Source organism: Coturnix japonica, chromosome 2, assembly GCF_001577835.2.
Source record: "Coturnix japonica isolate 7356 chromosome 2, Coturnix japonica 2.1, whole genome shotgun sequence".
Lineage (NCBI taxonomy): Eukaryota > Metazoa > Chordata > Aves > Galliformes > Phasianidae > Coturnix > Coturnix japonica.
The window spans coordinates 14,148,165-14,164,084 of record NC_029517.1 but is presented as its reverse complement, the minus strand read 5'-3'; the positions used below and the strand labels follow the sequence as shown (position 1 = coordinate 14,164,084).

Genomic DNA, 15,920 nt, shown 5'->3' with positions numbered 1-15,920 from the left:
AATTGAAATGCTTTTGCCCAAAAAAGTGATGGTATGGCTGTGTAGATAAACTCTAATTATCTAGAATTATCTTTGGTTTACCTTTGTTTTACTGAAGGAAGCAGTCCGTTTCTATCCCCTACTGCCAGTTGAACAACTTACCATAATGCAAAATCAATTTAAGATTTTTAAAAAAAAAAAGAAAGAAAAAAAAAATAGATAAATTTCTATATTACAGCTGTTTAGTGGAAAAAGGAAATACAACTTATGTATGGATATTCCTATTCATTTTTCAAATTAAATTTAACAGTAATATTAATTCAACTGATTTTATATGTAAAAATGATTAATTTTATTCCAGTGCTTCCACTGTAGATCTAATGAAGAATGCCTTGCAAGATAAGATTACTTCTACTACGTCTCACAACATTTCCTCTCTAGACGGCAGTCTTGTAAGAAAGTAACAGCATACTACCAACATGTATTTTTTTCTGTCCTCTTTACATCACTGAAGCAGCAAAAGTCAGAGAAAGCTTGGTGTTACATTAGTAGTTTCAGCATGGCTCCAGAATAGGATTAGAAGCAGCTTGGAAGAGCAGGATCATCTGTTCCTGGTTCTCCAGGGAGAGGATCATTGCACACCTAAATACTTGGTGAGTATATTGCTATTGATAGTTTCAAGAAACAAAGGTAAAGTCCATTAGCAAATCATACAGGCCAATAAAGTGTGCTATGCATATTCTCTAAAAGTTCATGGGGAAAAAGGATTTTCATAGTCTCTCATGCAATCTATAGAAGTCCTTTTGTCTGTTCCTTACTATATTCTTTTCCTCACTTTTCAGCCTGGCAGACTACTCTACTCTTCCTCCCCTTCACTCCTCACAACTCTTAGTCTTGTGTAAATGCCAAATTCTATTTTTCTTTTCACAGAAGCAGTTAAACTACTAATATGAGAGTCCTTTGAGGCCACAGTGACAAAAACACCATTGTTTGCTTTAAATTATTTTGAAAAACATTATAATAATGGAAGCATGAGAAACTGATGACACTGAATAATTGGAAAAACTAAACATTGTTTCCATTGGATTTTAGTTGAACTGAATCCAAGTAAGTGCTCAAAACATTGCCTCTAAGTGTCTAAGTAAACTTCTTCATATAATTATTAACATACTTATAAAACAGTGGCAGTAACATGTAGCAAGCCAGTAATATTAGAATGTTCCAAGGACAGTCTAGCAAAATAATCAATGCATTGACCACACAAACAAATAAATTGTTATAACAATTATTGTTTGTGTCATTGCAACTCATGGCATGGTTCCATAAATTAGAGTGGTATTTGAGAAGGCAATCATATGATATTTTACCAATTACAATTACAGACCACTAAGAATCTGAACAAGCAACATGAGGTATAATATATAATTCAGTCAAAAGCTTCTGGACTAGATAAAATGATTGCTTGAAATGGTCTGGTTTGTATTATGCAGCAAATGAGACACAATGATCTCCATGCTCTTTTTTTTTTGCCTTAAAATCTACAGCAGTCCCATGTGGTAAGGGAGGGGATAAAGACAGAAAAACATGAGATGGTCAAGGATAAACAGAAAAGAGATAAAAAACTGGGAGGAATATGAGCCTTAAGCTTTTTATAGATTTTAAAATCTAATTAGCAAGTCTAATTTAAAAGTACAGAAGCTACATGACAAGCTGTTGACTAGTATATGCAGCTATTATAAACTGTGCTACAAGGAAAGCTGGTCGAATATTTTCCAGTGGAATAGTATTCCATCAGAAAATGCTAATGGAATGGAACCAAAACCTACCATAAGAACACGACTTCTTGAAAAGTTTTGACAGAAACCAGGCATAAAGGCAGGCTAAATTACCAACGTGCCTCTTCATCTTTCTCTTGTCAGCCAGATGGCTGATGAGTAGCCTGCCAGGCTGCTTGGCTTCTGGTTTTCACAGAATCCCTGACTTCTTGCCCAATAAGCTGCCAAACAGCTGGAAAGCCAGGTCTCCAGGAGCTCCTACGCTTTTTGGCTCCTTAGGTTCTTCAAGCTCTCACTCAGCTGCTTTGAATGGAACTTCACATCTGAGACTCCCCAGTGAAGGAGACGTGGGTTATACTGTTAGTTTCCTGTGGCTTCCCAGCTTTCAGGTTGTGTTTTACGTGAATTGGGCTCCTAAGGACCTCTGGGCAATTTATGTGAGTCCCTTCAAGATCTCTAGGACATGTCTATTGGAACCCAAACTCTCTGTGATAGCTGGTTCATTAAAATTCTATGCAGCCTGTGGCAAAAGTCATAGAAAAGGCTGGTTCTTCATGCCCCCATGGCAGCCAAGTATGAGTTCACCAAATTTGACTTCGTAGACATCCTAAATCTCCAAGGACCTTGTTTTTCTGGAAGGCCTGAATGGCAAGCTAAAAATTCCTCTTTGTCTCTCTTACAGTAACTTTTGAAATTCAATTCATAAAAATAGCTTAAAATTTTGGAAAGTCTACATTCAGATAATAGAGATTAAAAAATACATTATAATGAGATCAAATATAGAGTAGATATGAATGACATTAAAGTATGATAATGGCTAGAGATAGAAATCAGGAAACTGAGAGAAAGGAGTAAAGAGCGTTACTATGAACTGCCAAGGTTTCTGTGCATGAATATAAGAGGCACAGAAACAAAAAGAAAGAAACCGAAAAATGCTGTACCTACTCAAGCCAGGAATTCTGACACAGGTTTAGCAAAAGAATGGTATGTTAATAACAATACATATGTATGGTTATGAACAGTTTTTAAAATATAAGCAAATGAACAGCAGTTTGCATTATGGGGAAGTACTAAACTTCATACAGACGTTATTGATCAGTGAAATGTATAAAATAATCAACCTAATTCATATAAAACAGTAAATAATTTTAGCATTTTTTGAATATCAGAAGATCTTGCAAGTTGAATTACATTTCTTTGTTACTCTAATACAGAAATGTCCTTGCTGATTTTATACATGTGGCTACATTAAAACTTCTGAAACAAGAAAATGTTATATAATACTAAATAGCATGGGTTATCTGCAACACATTTTCAACCCATAGGTTAACTCCAGATCACTGTCTCCAGTAGAGTTCAGTTCCTCAGTGTATAATACTTCTGCAAAGTGAAGGCTACTTAACTGTCACGCATACCCATCTCTAGACTTTCCTGCCTAAACCTGGTTTAGTTTTGCTTTTGTGTTTATTTATTTATTTATTTACTGTGTGTGTGTCACTGTGGACATTCTCTTTCCCTTTATTCAGGAAATACACAGTGATCTTTATATATCCAGTCATCCTCCATCACACCCATGAAATTACACTGCTGGGCTGAAAAGGAGGCAATAGCACTGGGGGAGGGAAGGAAATCACACTTTACTAGAAACAGGAGATAGCATTTTACAAGTACATTTTAAGAAAATAAGATTAAAAAAAATTCTTTCTCTCTTCCCTCAAATCAACATTCTCAGACTGTTTACTTAAATTATTTTGACAGACATTACGCATAGCTTATTTCCTGAAGTTCCTTAGGAAAACCTTTACAGTTGTAGTTATAACAAAAGTTAGAATTTAAATGTAAAAAGCTGAAAGCTAATAAGCAAACACAGACAAAAGAAAGAGGAAACGATGAGCCTAACATAAACTGTTTGCACCCAAAACTATTAAATACAGGGAATGAAAATAACCCCTATAAACTTCTTTTTTGTTTTGTTTTTATTTCAAAACATGCTATTTAAAGGTTAATCTGTGAGGAAATAGGTATTTCTATACAAACTCAATTTGGCAGTGCTTGTCTTTCTGGCAAAATACCTTTGAATTCTATAATAACTTAAATAACATCTTTGTATAGTTTCTCTCAGTTTTTCTGTCTGGGCTGATGTACATGGGGAAAACACTATGAATACTGTTTTTCAAGGTAGCATCATAACCAAGTACTGCTGTTCCAACATCAGCAGAGTTGAGTAGACTTTTCTTAGCAATTTTTCATAATCATTTGTGTTTCTTGGACGGTGCACTTATACTTTACCAATGTGCCTGCAGTAGTAACCTTTCCTTTTGGAAGGAACTAATTAATAGGAACCTGCTTCCATTACAGTAATTCACTTGGGAAAAAAACATGACAACTCTTTTAGAATATTTTAAAGAAAAGTGTACACTAATCTATCCAAAATTACAAGTAATTTTTTTCTAAGACTCACAAATAGCACTGACAGGTGCAGTGCAAATTTTCTCAGGAGAGTTCTACCACCTAAAATATGCCAGGCAATCTACCTTCACATCTTCACTCAACAAACATTTCTGAACACTAAAAATTTTTAAAAGTAATGCTGGTCATCAAAAGTGAGGACGGGCATTAAACCAATATTATGATTGTCAGAGTCATAACAATTTATGCAGTTCAATGTATAATTTAATCCTCTACTTTATAAGTCTTCAATCTGTCACAGATCAAATATCACTGCCCTAAATCCTATTGATGTAATGAACAATATCACTTAACTATAGCATATGGACCTATTCAACAATGTTGTCAATCAAATTCTATGATACTATTCCATAGGAAGCATTCTGAACCAGTTACCATGAAGTAGTAACTGTTAGTTCATACAATCCAGCCACAGAGGCACTCAGATTCTCCACCCTTGTTTTCTATTAACTTCCTGCCTTGCAACAGGCAAATTACTGAGATCCAAATGCTCAAAACTATTTTTGTGATTTCAGGACTGGGCATTTTTTGACTGTACCTTCTAATTGTAAAACAGAAATGGTGGATTTTTTAATCTTAGATAGACTGTGGCAAGATTAAGTGTGTAAGATAATTGTGCACTCATATTATGGCAGTAAAAGGCAAGTGATTCTATGAATATCATAACAAATAAACTCTAAATCATATATACAAAAAATGTCTGTTCAGGTAAGTGGATGCTGTGCTGCATTGTTACAAAATTTGTTTCTGGTACTGTTAACAAGTTCTGTTTTACCTATCAACCTCAGCTTTACAGAAGACAGTCACTATAGAAGACAACCATCTTCCCTAAAAACGAACAAACAAAAAAGCAGATTTTGATATAAAATCTACTTGAAACATGCTTTGCAGTCTCAAGTACAGGCATGGAAAATCCAGATTACCCATAACTCGTTTAAAGTCATATGTTTATTCCCACATTTGAATCAAGCATTGCATAAACCACACTGTGTTTCTGAAAGATCATGTAAACTGTTGAGTATTATTAACTGTGAATAAAGATAAAAATTTTGATTAGATAGAAATAGTGACTGTATCCCTGCAGGTTGGCTAAAATTGTCATTTTATACGTATCTCTTCCATTTAGAGTCAGAGGACAGGGTATTATTGGAAGGTTTGTTTCAGTGTGCCACTCTGCCTCAGTCTCACACAAAGAACTCTTTGTGAGGTCGCAGATTAGCATTTGGGCAGGCAGCCAAGAAAGATGAAAGGAGAGTGGCTACACTAAGGATGTACATACTTGCACTCATCAAATACCCGGAGGAAAAAACAGAAACAGTCCACATCGTCTGTAATTTCAGTTGCTATACTCTATCCTTCTCGTTTCTGAAAAAGCATTTTTAGTGGAAGCTCTATGAATGCATAGTTCCATTCTGACACTGCAGGTCATGGAGTTTTATACATAATGAGTATTACCTCAGTAATGAGATAAAGCGGTATCTTAACATTTAGTTACAGAAATATTGTTCGTGAAAGAGGCAGATATGGCCATCCCTTGACAGAAAAGACAAGTATGCAACCCATCAATCGGTAATATAAAACTTTTATGCTAGAATGCATGTTAATAATAATAATAATTCAGAATAACCAGGATGTTTGGAAAATTGCAATTAAGATATCATTGTAAAAATCATTTTGAAGAAATAAAAACTGTGTAAGTTATAAAGATCATAAGTAAATGTTCTAGAAATTCCTTCACCTACATCTGTCTGTATTGATAAACAGCAACCACACAGGCTCAACTCCAAACAAGAAATGCTACCTGCAGAGGATGGTAAGGATAACACTAGTTTGAGTGAATTTCCATTCTTAACATAGTCACATTGCAAATTATATGTAGAAGAGTATGTATGTGTGATATAGGAGAGAGAAAATGAAAAAGTTACACTGAATTGAGAAAAGAATTAGAAATTGAAGATACTGCTGTACAAAGATTAAGGTTAATATTTCATAAAACTAATGAGAGACAAAATCTTCTGCATTTGTTTTACCAATTCATTGAAGATGAGCTACAGATTATACACATCATTTTATCTCTGTGTGGGAACCAACACAAAATAAATGAATAGCTCAGTCTTCTGTGCATAACTGACCTGCACAACAACCACTATTCACAACTGGCACTTTTTGTTGGCAGTCTGAACAGAAAATCTAAGGATTACATTGGCAGCAAGTCTGAAATATGCACTGAAAGCAAAAGGCAGTCTCTTGAGAACGCAGCTGAAGTACCTCATAGTGGTGAACAACTCCAACTACCTGCACTATTCATAGGTCATGGGTAAAAGCTTTCTGTTTAGAGCACTGTAAGATTTACTTTTTCAGCATACTTTGTTTGGAAACAATAAGTTTGGATCCTGCTCAGCTACTAAAATGAATTTTCCAAATACAGTCACCGATCTTAAGGAAAAACAGAATGCCTCTTTCTGGTTCAAAATAAGCGCTAGATGGAGGAGTTCTGCTGCATTCTTAAATAATTATTTCATCAATTACTTAAAGCAGTGAAAAGAATAGAGTGTAAGTTGCAAATAGCAAAGTATTGCTAGAAGACATCTATCCAAATACAACAGTTATACGTGACTCTATGTGTAACAAAACTATTATTTTCTCACCTTGGCATTTTCAATGCAAGGACAAATAGCCCAAGCTGCATTTGCTTGAACATCTGGATTAGGATTTTTCAGCAATGACCATAACAAACGAACTCCATCTAAACGGTCAATTATCCTATTGCAGAAATGGAGCAAAAAAAAAAAAAAAAAAAGAGGTATTTAATTATGGAGTACACAATGTTCAATTTCAACTTATGTTAATTTGTTTGGTAAATTGCTGTAAGAAGTATTGGTATGGTTTTCCTTAGCATACCGTTTTGCTTTACATCAGTGCTTGTGTTTTACTGTCAGTTGATTACCATCAACATATACAGTAGCCATTTCTTGCTATTGCAGATGAGTATGAACAATTTATGTTAGAATACATTTTCTAAATCTCCTGCATCTTGTTTACCTTTTTCTCAGTACTGTGATGTGAAATGCTTACAGAAGATAAGTGAACTGCATTATTACCAGAACTCGCATGAAAGTAAAAACAAGTATGTGACTTTTTAATGATCTGCATGCAAAGTAAAATCTGAATTCAGGCATACTAGCTTCTTTCACATAGTAACAAATACTTTCCAAAACAAATATTTATGCCCCAAACTATGTACTTAACTTTTTATTCAGTCTATGCTTAATGTATTTACTTTACTGTACAACATATTTCAAAGCTCTATGTTGCTAATCTAGCATTAGAAATTAAAATGGTCACACCACACTGCATCCTTTGTGGGTTGTGAATAATGTGTAACTTGTTTCCCAGGAATTCCTCACCAACAAGACTAACACTGAACACTACGTTATAATTACTTAAACACACTGTAATCAAAGTATCTTCACGACTAGCTGAAAACTGAATTATCATCAGAATCATCTCTATGCCATCTGTGTAATGTTTACATATCAATCAGACTTGGGGATCATAGGGTCCAGGGAATACCTTAAAAGGAAATGAAGGTCAAACAAAACTTAATAGCCTTTACAAACTTGCTTTTCTTAAAAAGGTGTATTAAACACAAAGCAGATGAGCTGAAGATAAAGAAGAAAAAGTATACTTCGATTTTCTAACTTCAGAAGTATAAATTCCATTGTATACATGGTAGTCTACGTCTTTAATTCTAAGTACAAAATAAGAGAAACAAAATACAGCTTGCTTCTAAAAAATATCACTTAAAACATCTAACTTCTGTTCACTATATGCATATTTACCATGAAATTTCACAACTAGTTATAAAATTACTTACACACACAAATCTACCATCTTTTGAAAGACAAAACAAAAATATATAAGGATACGAGCTCTATCTTCAATAACCAGGGACTTCATCTGAAACATTTTTGTCTGAGCTGGTTAAAATAAAGTTTGTTTTCAAAGCAATGACTTTTCTGCTTCAAAGATCAGTTAAGCTGATGAACTGTTAATTTTTGAGACCTGATAATTTTAATACAGCTTATTTTACATAGTCAGCTCCAAATTAACTACATCTAATTATTTGAAGGGAAAACAGAAACACAACAAATTAGAATAGCATCATCACAAACCGCACAATAACATGTACATGTTCACAGAGTAAGGATGACTTCAGTAAAAACATCTAAACAAGCTTTTAATTCACTCCAAATCCCTGCACTTTCAAGCAATTTTTAATAATGCTTTTCTATAATTTCAGAAAATATGAATATTTTTTCCCATATTGGAATAACAAAAAAAAAAATAAATAAAAAAAATCCAGATGTCTATCTTCATGACTCAAGCAGACTGCTGATCATTTACCAACATGAAATACTTCTTCCCCAAGAGGAACTAAATATGAATCAAATCAGTATATAAAAATCAAGCAATAGAAGTCAAACGCTGAGCTCAGATTTTTCAGTCATGTTTGAGAAAACAATCTGAGGGCTGATTTATCTTTCCTTTCCTTCTCATTTAAGATTTGCTTTTCAGTTTTCTTGTCTTCTGCTCAGGTTTTCTACAGTTCCATTTGTTCCAATTTCTTTTAGTTGAAGACCAGAAAGAGCGGCTGTATTAGACCCAATGGAATAGTCAATCAAAGTAGAAACATTTAAATCACTTTAATAACTAATTGCTTTCTTTTCTTCAATATAAGTAGGTAACAACACATGAACACTCAGATCTCAAAAATCAAGAGCCCAGATTCTGCACTATGATGGCTTAGCATGACTGAAGTTTCTCAGAATAAACCTGGATCTCCTCTTATTCAAAATTATGACACCCTGTCATAGACTGCTATTATGTGATAACTGATACAATTTAGAATATAGTGTAAATTATTCTGCTCCTCAAAAGCCCGATATGTGATTGTATTGGTGGGTGGAAGCAGGTGGAGTGAGGAGGTGCCTCTGTCATGTGCTCTAGTACCAGCCAGACGTGATGAGATCAAAGACAAAGGGCTATGTCTGCTACATAATGTTTCCAACATCACTTTTTCAGAAGATTAATTACAGGGCATGTGAGCATACTGCTCTTCTGGTTTCCACACAAAACAGTTTATGTATGGTGAATATAGAATACACCTTAGGGAAAAATAATTCTAATGCAATTAATGCTATTTGTAGACTACTCCAGATTTGAGATGATCCTCAGAGCAATCTCAGGTTATTGTAAATTGCTATTTGCTACTTGATCAGTACAGGTAGTTTAACAAGATAATTTTTTTAATTACTTTCATTGGCTTTTTATAGATGAAAGTTGTTTAGTAAAGGTTTTTTTTTTTAATTGTCCTCCTCTTAAGAACTCAGATTTAATATTGAACATTCCAGTCCAGAAATGTCAGAATGAATTGTTGAATGCACACACACACATAGCCTATACGTCTGTTTATATCTGTCATATCTATCATCTTTTCCTGTTACAGTAATATTTGCCAGATCCTTTGAGAACTCTAGTTTTATAGCCTGCCAACCTAGACTACAAAAACAAGTGCAAATAAACAAAGTTATACTGACTGTATTGTGCTCACTGGTAAGATTCAGGACTGAATTCTAGTAGAATGTAATCTTGTCTTTACTGAAACCACAATTTAGCATGTTTCTTAAAACCTTCACTGTCTGCTATGAAGTGCTTTGTACCAGTGAGTCAAACTCCATCTGTCTGGCTAAAATAGAGTGCTCACCAGAATGCTATACATTTACCTGTATTGTTTAATATGAGGACTTGAAGACTAGAAAACTGTTTATCTGGTAGGTATCATAAAGCTGTAGCAGCATTTATTTTCAAAGCAGAAATTTGTAGATGCTACTACACATAAACTACCAAAATATAATGGTAATTTCTGGTCCATCATCCCCTTTGAGGATGTAGCATCACAGAAACACATGACAGCCAATACTTGGAACTTGAGCAACCATGTAGTGTTCAAACTCTAGAATTCATATCTTAATTATGAGCTGAATTGAGCAGAAACACATCAGTGTTTCTTGATGTTAAAAAAAAAAATTCAAAAACAGAAGTCTTAGTCCCAGTTCTGTAATTGGAACAAAGTGGTGTTACAGAATATTTACATTCCTTGTATTTGGTCACTTACTCTACTCAAAAAAGAGAAAAGTGGTGTGTATGAAAAGCTTGAATTCCTTCTATGCTGGTCTAAGGAGAAGGAAAAAGAAATTGATAGCCTTTATTTCTAGAGGGAAGAAATTGAGTACTTTGAGACTGCTAGAGACAAAGCAAAAACCAAATGAATTTTTTAAACATGAGTAGTTGTACTGACATCAATGTCTGAACTAAGCATTTTTAAACATTTTCCTGGGTTAAGATCAAAGTTGTCTTCACATGGTTGAATCACATTTCTGGTAAAGATAGCATTATCTTTTCTAGTGCTGCAAGTCTGGACTTCCACTAGCACAATACTTCCAGCAAATGTCACATGTAATGCTCACTGAAGCAATTTCTATGTTTATATATTAATTAGCACATTTTGCTCCTAGCCTAACATCTTCCTTATTCATTAATATTAAAAAACAAAACAAAACAAAACAAGCTAACAAGCAATAAAACTTTTTAAATGTTGAGAACCTTCAGTAGAGTATTTTTTCATATGAACTGAATTCAACATTTGAATTCTCCACCAACTCTTGGCAAACTTTGAAATTTCCTCCCAAACAACCTGCACTCTCTTCTGAAAAACAAGCCGGACTTTGTTTTATCACAATTTTAGCAGCAACCTGCGTTATTTTTGGTGCTTATACTGACAGCGTTCCAGTGTGAGGCTGTCAATACTGGATAATAGAAGTGATAGTCCTGAGTCTGAGATTTCATAATATCAATTTATATTCATTGGCTTTGAAATTTCCCATTTGATTTTCAGTGTTAATTTTGTTAACATATTCCTGCAAAGGTAGAAGTTTAGCATTCTTCATTTGAGATATGTAGTGAAGATTTTTTCACTTACATGCACTTCTACACTACATGGCTAACAGTTCACGCAACCCATGTTTACAGTTGTGTACCGTCTATCCTTTTGCCACTGGGTGACAGCCAAAGCATGAAAACAAAAACCCTATTCAGGATAAGAATTCCCTGCACTGCTATATGAATATCAAGTGAATTATGCAAATCAGAACAGGAGGAGCTTACTAAAACTCTCCAACCTTCCCTCTGTGTAAGGAGGGAAATATGCTGAGAATCTTGAGGTAAATATCCCTGCTGGGGAACAGTAAGCACAGTAAATGAGTATTCTACCTCAACTTTTAACTGGAGTGCTTAATCATAAAGATCAAAAAGCTTTGTAAGCTGTACAAATCTACATAACAAAACCAAACAGAGTAGCAACTCTCGGTAAAAAGGCAGTCTTTTTCTTCTTTCTAGCAAAGAAGTAAGATGGGGTAAAGGGAGTCAAGGAAAGTACTAGTTCTTAAATGATGAGAATGGAAAAAAATTATAAAATAGGGAGTAATAACACTTATAAAATAGAGAGTAATACTCTTTCAAAAATTCCATATTATTTTTTATGACAGTAAATGCACACCTTTCTGGAATAGCTTTCTCTAATTTATGAAATTATTATAATAAGAGAACAGTAGTATAGTAGATACTCCTTCAACTTCCTGACTTAAACACCATTAACCGTAAATATCTTTTCAAACATTCCTATTACATGAACTAACTATTCTATAATTGCAATGCCATAAAATTCGACTTGAATATAAGAAAAAAAAACAACAAATAACTATTTTTTGCAGTAAGGAAGTTCAAAAACTGGAGCAGGTTGCCCAGAGAAGCGGCTGAGCCTCTAGCCATGAATATATACATCCCCTGATTGGATGTGATTCTGGGCAACCTGCTTTAGCTGACTGTGCCTGAGCAGGAGGGGTGGACTGAATAGGTCCCTTGCAACCTCACTGGTTCTGTGATATCTGATTACTGAGATACATTTATTTTTTTTAATACTATGTAAAAAAATTAGCTATCATCACATTAGAACCTTTAATGTTCACCCAAAAATATTATCAGTGTCTCTGCAAGAATTATTTAATATTTAAAAACATGAATATCTTACATCATATTTTCAGGTTCTGTTGCACAAGATCCCACTGTTTTCGTGACGTTCACAAGTAATGTCTGATTAGTTCCAATAAGTAACTTCACTAGGGGTGGTATTCCACCACATCTACGGATAACTGATCGATTTCCTGGTTCTTGGCAACACTCCGCCAGGGCTCCAACGATATTTACAAGAACTTCTTCAGGTTGATCAGTCAGCAGTCCTACCAAAGATTCTGTGACTTTATATTCATTAAATCTAAACAACAGCAATAAAAGCAAAGTTATTATTTTCAGAATGTTACCATTGTGAGGTAAACCTAAGTAAACTGAACAAATCACAGTACAGGTAAAGCATTCAAATCAAATATGAAAAGTGCAACATACAGCATCACTTCGTATCTTACATTTTTTAATATATTTCTCTGAATCTACAGAGTCATTTGAGGGCTGTTTAAAACTTAACATGTAGATGCATTGTCTATAACTAGCTGAAAACACACTGAAAGACTGGCAAGTAAAGTGGCATCCTAATTTCCAGTTTTCTTTCCTGCCATATTAATAGCTAGAGCAGGATTATATCATACTCTCTTACACTTCTCTGGAGCCAAAGGATTACCTTTACTTTTCAATGAATGTTAGTCTCACCAGTTCTGTATCTTGCTCAATCCTAATGTGCAGTTTCTTAATTCTTATTGTTTAGATTGGGATGGCATATTTACAACAGTTACAATAGAAGTTAATTTTTCCAAGTTGATTTTAGTATAACAATTAATGTAAACAAGAAAGGAGAAACTCTCGTTTTTCATGATTTGCTTGTTTTTAAAGAAAAATCTTTCTTTGTTCAATTTAATTTGGAAGTGCCTCTTTTTCTCTTTTTTCAAGAGAAGACATTCATAGCATAAAAAAAAAAAAAGCAACAAAGTCAGTGAAAAATTTAAAATATGTTTGTTTATTTCTCTGGTTACTTTGTCTGTGTTGCAGATCAATTGCTCCATAGGTGGAATAATATGAGCTGGCCCTGTGACGGGCAGGCTATAGACTGACAGAGTTGCTGGCTCAGGCCATCTTGTGTCCAGAAGCAGTACGGCTGCTTGTGCACTAATGGATCTGAGCCGGTCAGGACCAGGCACCTGTATCAGCCCACTGCTGAGTCAGCACAACTTCTCAGCAATTTATATCATGTAAAGAAAGAACTGTGCAGCAGTCTGAAGATAATTAAGTGTCCCTGCAGGAACCAGTCAGCTTTGCTAGTTCTACCTTTGTGCCAGACTCAAGCTCATCCCTCCTTATGTGTTTTCACATTATCCTCCCTCACTGTTCTGCAGCATACTCCCATCCTGACTTTGGATAGGATTTACTGCTTCAGACTCAGCAGTACATAATACATTAATTCAGCACAAGTCTGGAGCAGCGCCTGACTAGTAACCTTCACGGAACTTCATGCCCTTGTGAAGATATGTGAGTAACCCAGAAAAAAAGTCTGTTTGCATTTGCACAGAATTATTGGCTATCACTACGCTAGCTATTTATTTAGCAGGCAAAGGCTCATTCTGTAGCCCTGAGGATGAGAACATAGCATCCATGTGACTAAAATCTTTTGTCCTTACCATTCAGGGTGGCCTCACCCCTTCTGCTTAATGGAAAAAATCTATTGCCTGTGCTGGCAGTGCCTGATCCTTCCCTGGAGACTACTTCCTGGGACAGGTCAAACTGTGCAAGAGACTGCTCTAGAACTTAAACAGTATGGATGACCATCCTTTAGAGATGGAACCCAAGGTATAGACCTACTTATCTCATTAATATAGATGGAGACATTCAGTTCATGCAATCATTGATCTGCAACCAACATGCAGATACCCAAAGCCCACCAAAAAAGGAGGATTCACCTTTCTGAAAAGCCAGGTTACTGTAAAATGAGGAACACAAAAAGACATAGGACAGAAGAAGAGTACGTAGAGAAAAAGGCTCTGTTTAACAACAGTTGGGTAACTCATACAGAACAATAAATAGCCAGCTCTTAAACTAAGATTTTTGGATTTTTTTTCACATTTTTATCCAGCAGTTACTCATTGTATCTGCATGTCCAGCAGAATACACTGAAATTAGGGCTGCAGGAAGAAGTTACTTCTTACTGTTTCACCTCCCAATCTTGCATTCTTCTGTAGAGGGTAAGGTAACTTCAGCAGGAAGCCTAGGGCATACCTCAGTGGAACATGCATTTTTGTTTGCTCCTTATTAAGGTGCATTAATCTGATGATTCAAGATGAAAGGGGCTACACATTCTCAGTCATTAAACTGAGATTAAATTCAGGTCATCATAAAATAGTGAGAGTGATAACTCCTGATCCCAAATTCTCAGATAATCATTCTGGGCCCTGATACTGAGAAAATATATTCGTATCAATGCTAGGACTCCTAACAGTTAAATCCAGTTCTTTACAAGGTGAGTGTCCAGATTGTTGCTTTCCTGAGTTTCTTTTGTAGTTAAGGAGAGAGAATTCTAGGTTAATTCTAGAGTCTAATATATTTCTAAAACAAGTGGACCTAATGTCTGCCTCAGAATGAAATAATGTGTATAATCTCTCGAGAAAGAAAAGCTAAATGTACTGGCTACTCTCCACCAAGTAGCCATGATCCCAGTTTGTAAGACGGACAGGAGTAGGGATATCAGATACACCCACATGTAAAATGTTTTCTGTTTTAGTATGCCTCCTGTCTCAGCATTCTATATTCTTCAGAGCCACCAATTCTCCACGCTCACTGTTAAGATTCTAGGAAAGTAACTCTGTTTCCTGGGCACTCAGATGAAGTCATACAGCAATTTTTCGGCAGTATCTAAGTTGAAAGCCTCACTAAATAAAAAACACAGATTTGTGGAATCATGACACATTTTTTGCAAAAATAGGAGCCCATAAAACAAAAACATTGTAATGTAATAAAAAAATTGTGAAACTAAATAGTTACATCGAAACATTTTCTTTGCTGATTGCACATTTCCAGATTGCTCCAGTCACAGCTGCTAAAAGTTTTTTATTTTCAGAGTTTTTGAGTAGAGCAGACAGTGGTTGAAGACCTCCATGCTGTCTAACCAGGTCACGTGTCTCCTTATCTTCTGCACACTATACAAAAAATTAAATACATATATTATGCAAAATATGTAGAGCAATATCTTCAAAATGTAGGTGTTTTATATTGTAACTAGTCAAAACTCATACAGAAGAAAATGGAAATATTTTATTAGATTACTTGAATACGCAAACATCTTACTAATCTGGCAGTAAAGAGTTACTACATATGTAGCAGTGCTTCTAATGTCATATGATGTCACACACAAATAAACAGAAAAACATTTCATCTTGCACCACCTCTCCCCATTGGTTAGCAGTGGAATTTAGGTCTTACATACAAGAGAAGCAAGAATGGGACTGCGATATCAACTATGCAGCAAAAACACCCTCATAAATTTAGCAAAAGAACATCAACATTTTTGCCAAATAATTTCTCATATGTTGAGGAAACAGTAAAACTGAGGAATATTAAAAATAAGCATTAACTACATAT

The 15,920-nt window shown here is 34.9% G+C and overlaps 1 protein-coding gene across 2 annotated transcripts in view; it reads right to left on the bottom strand.

Annotated features, from left to right (window-relative positions):
* Positions 1-15,920, bottom strand: part of ARMC4 (armadillo repeat containing 4) — a 70,458-nt gene that overhangs the window by 27,553 nt on the left and 26,985 nt on the right. For both annotated transcript variants that reach the window (XM_015853222.2, XM_032443056.1), the window contains exons 15-17: positions 15,324-15,478; positions 12,373-12,615; positions 6,872-6,986 (exon numbers count right to left, since the gene is read on the bottom strand). In XM_015853222.2, coding sequence (XP_015708708.1) covers positions 6,872-6,986; positions 12,373-12,615; positions 15,324-15,478 — 513 coding nt within the window. The remainder of the gene's footprint in view (positions 1-6,871; positions 6,987-12,372; positions 12,616-15,323; positions 15,479-15,920) is intronic.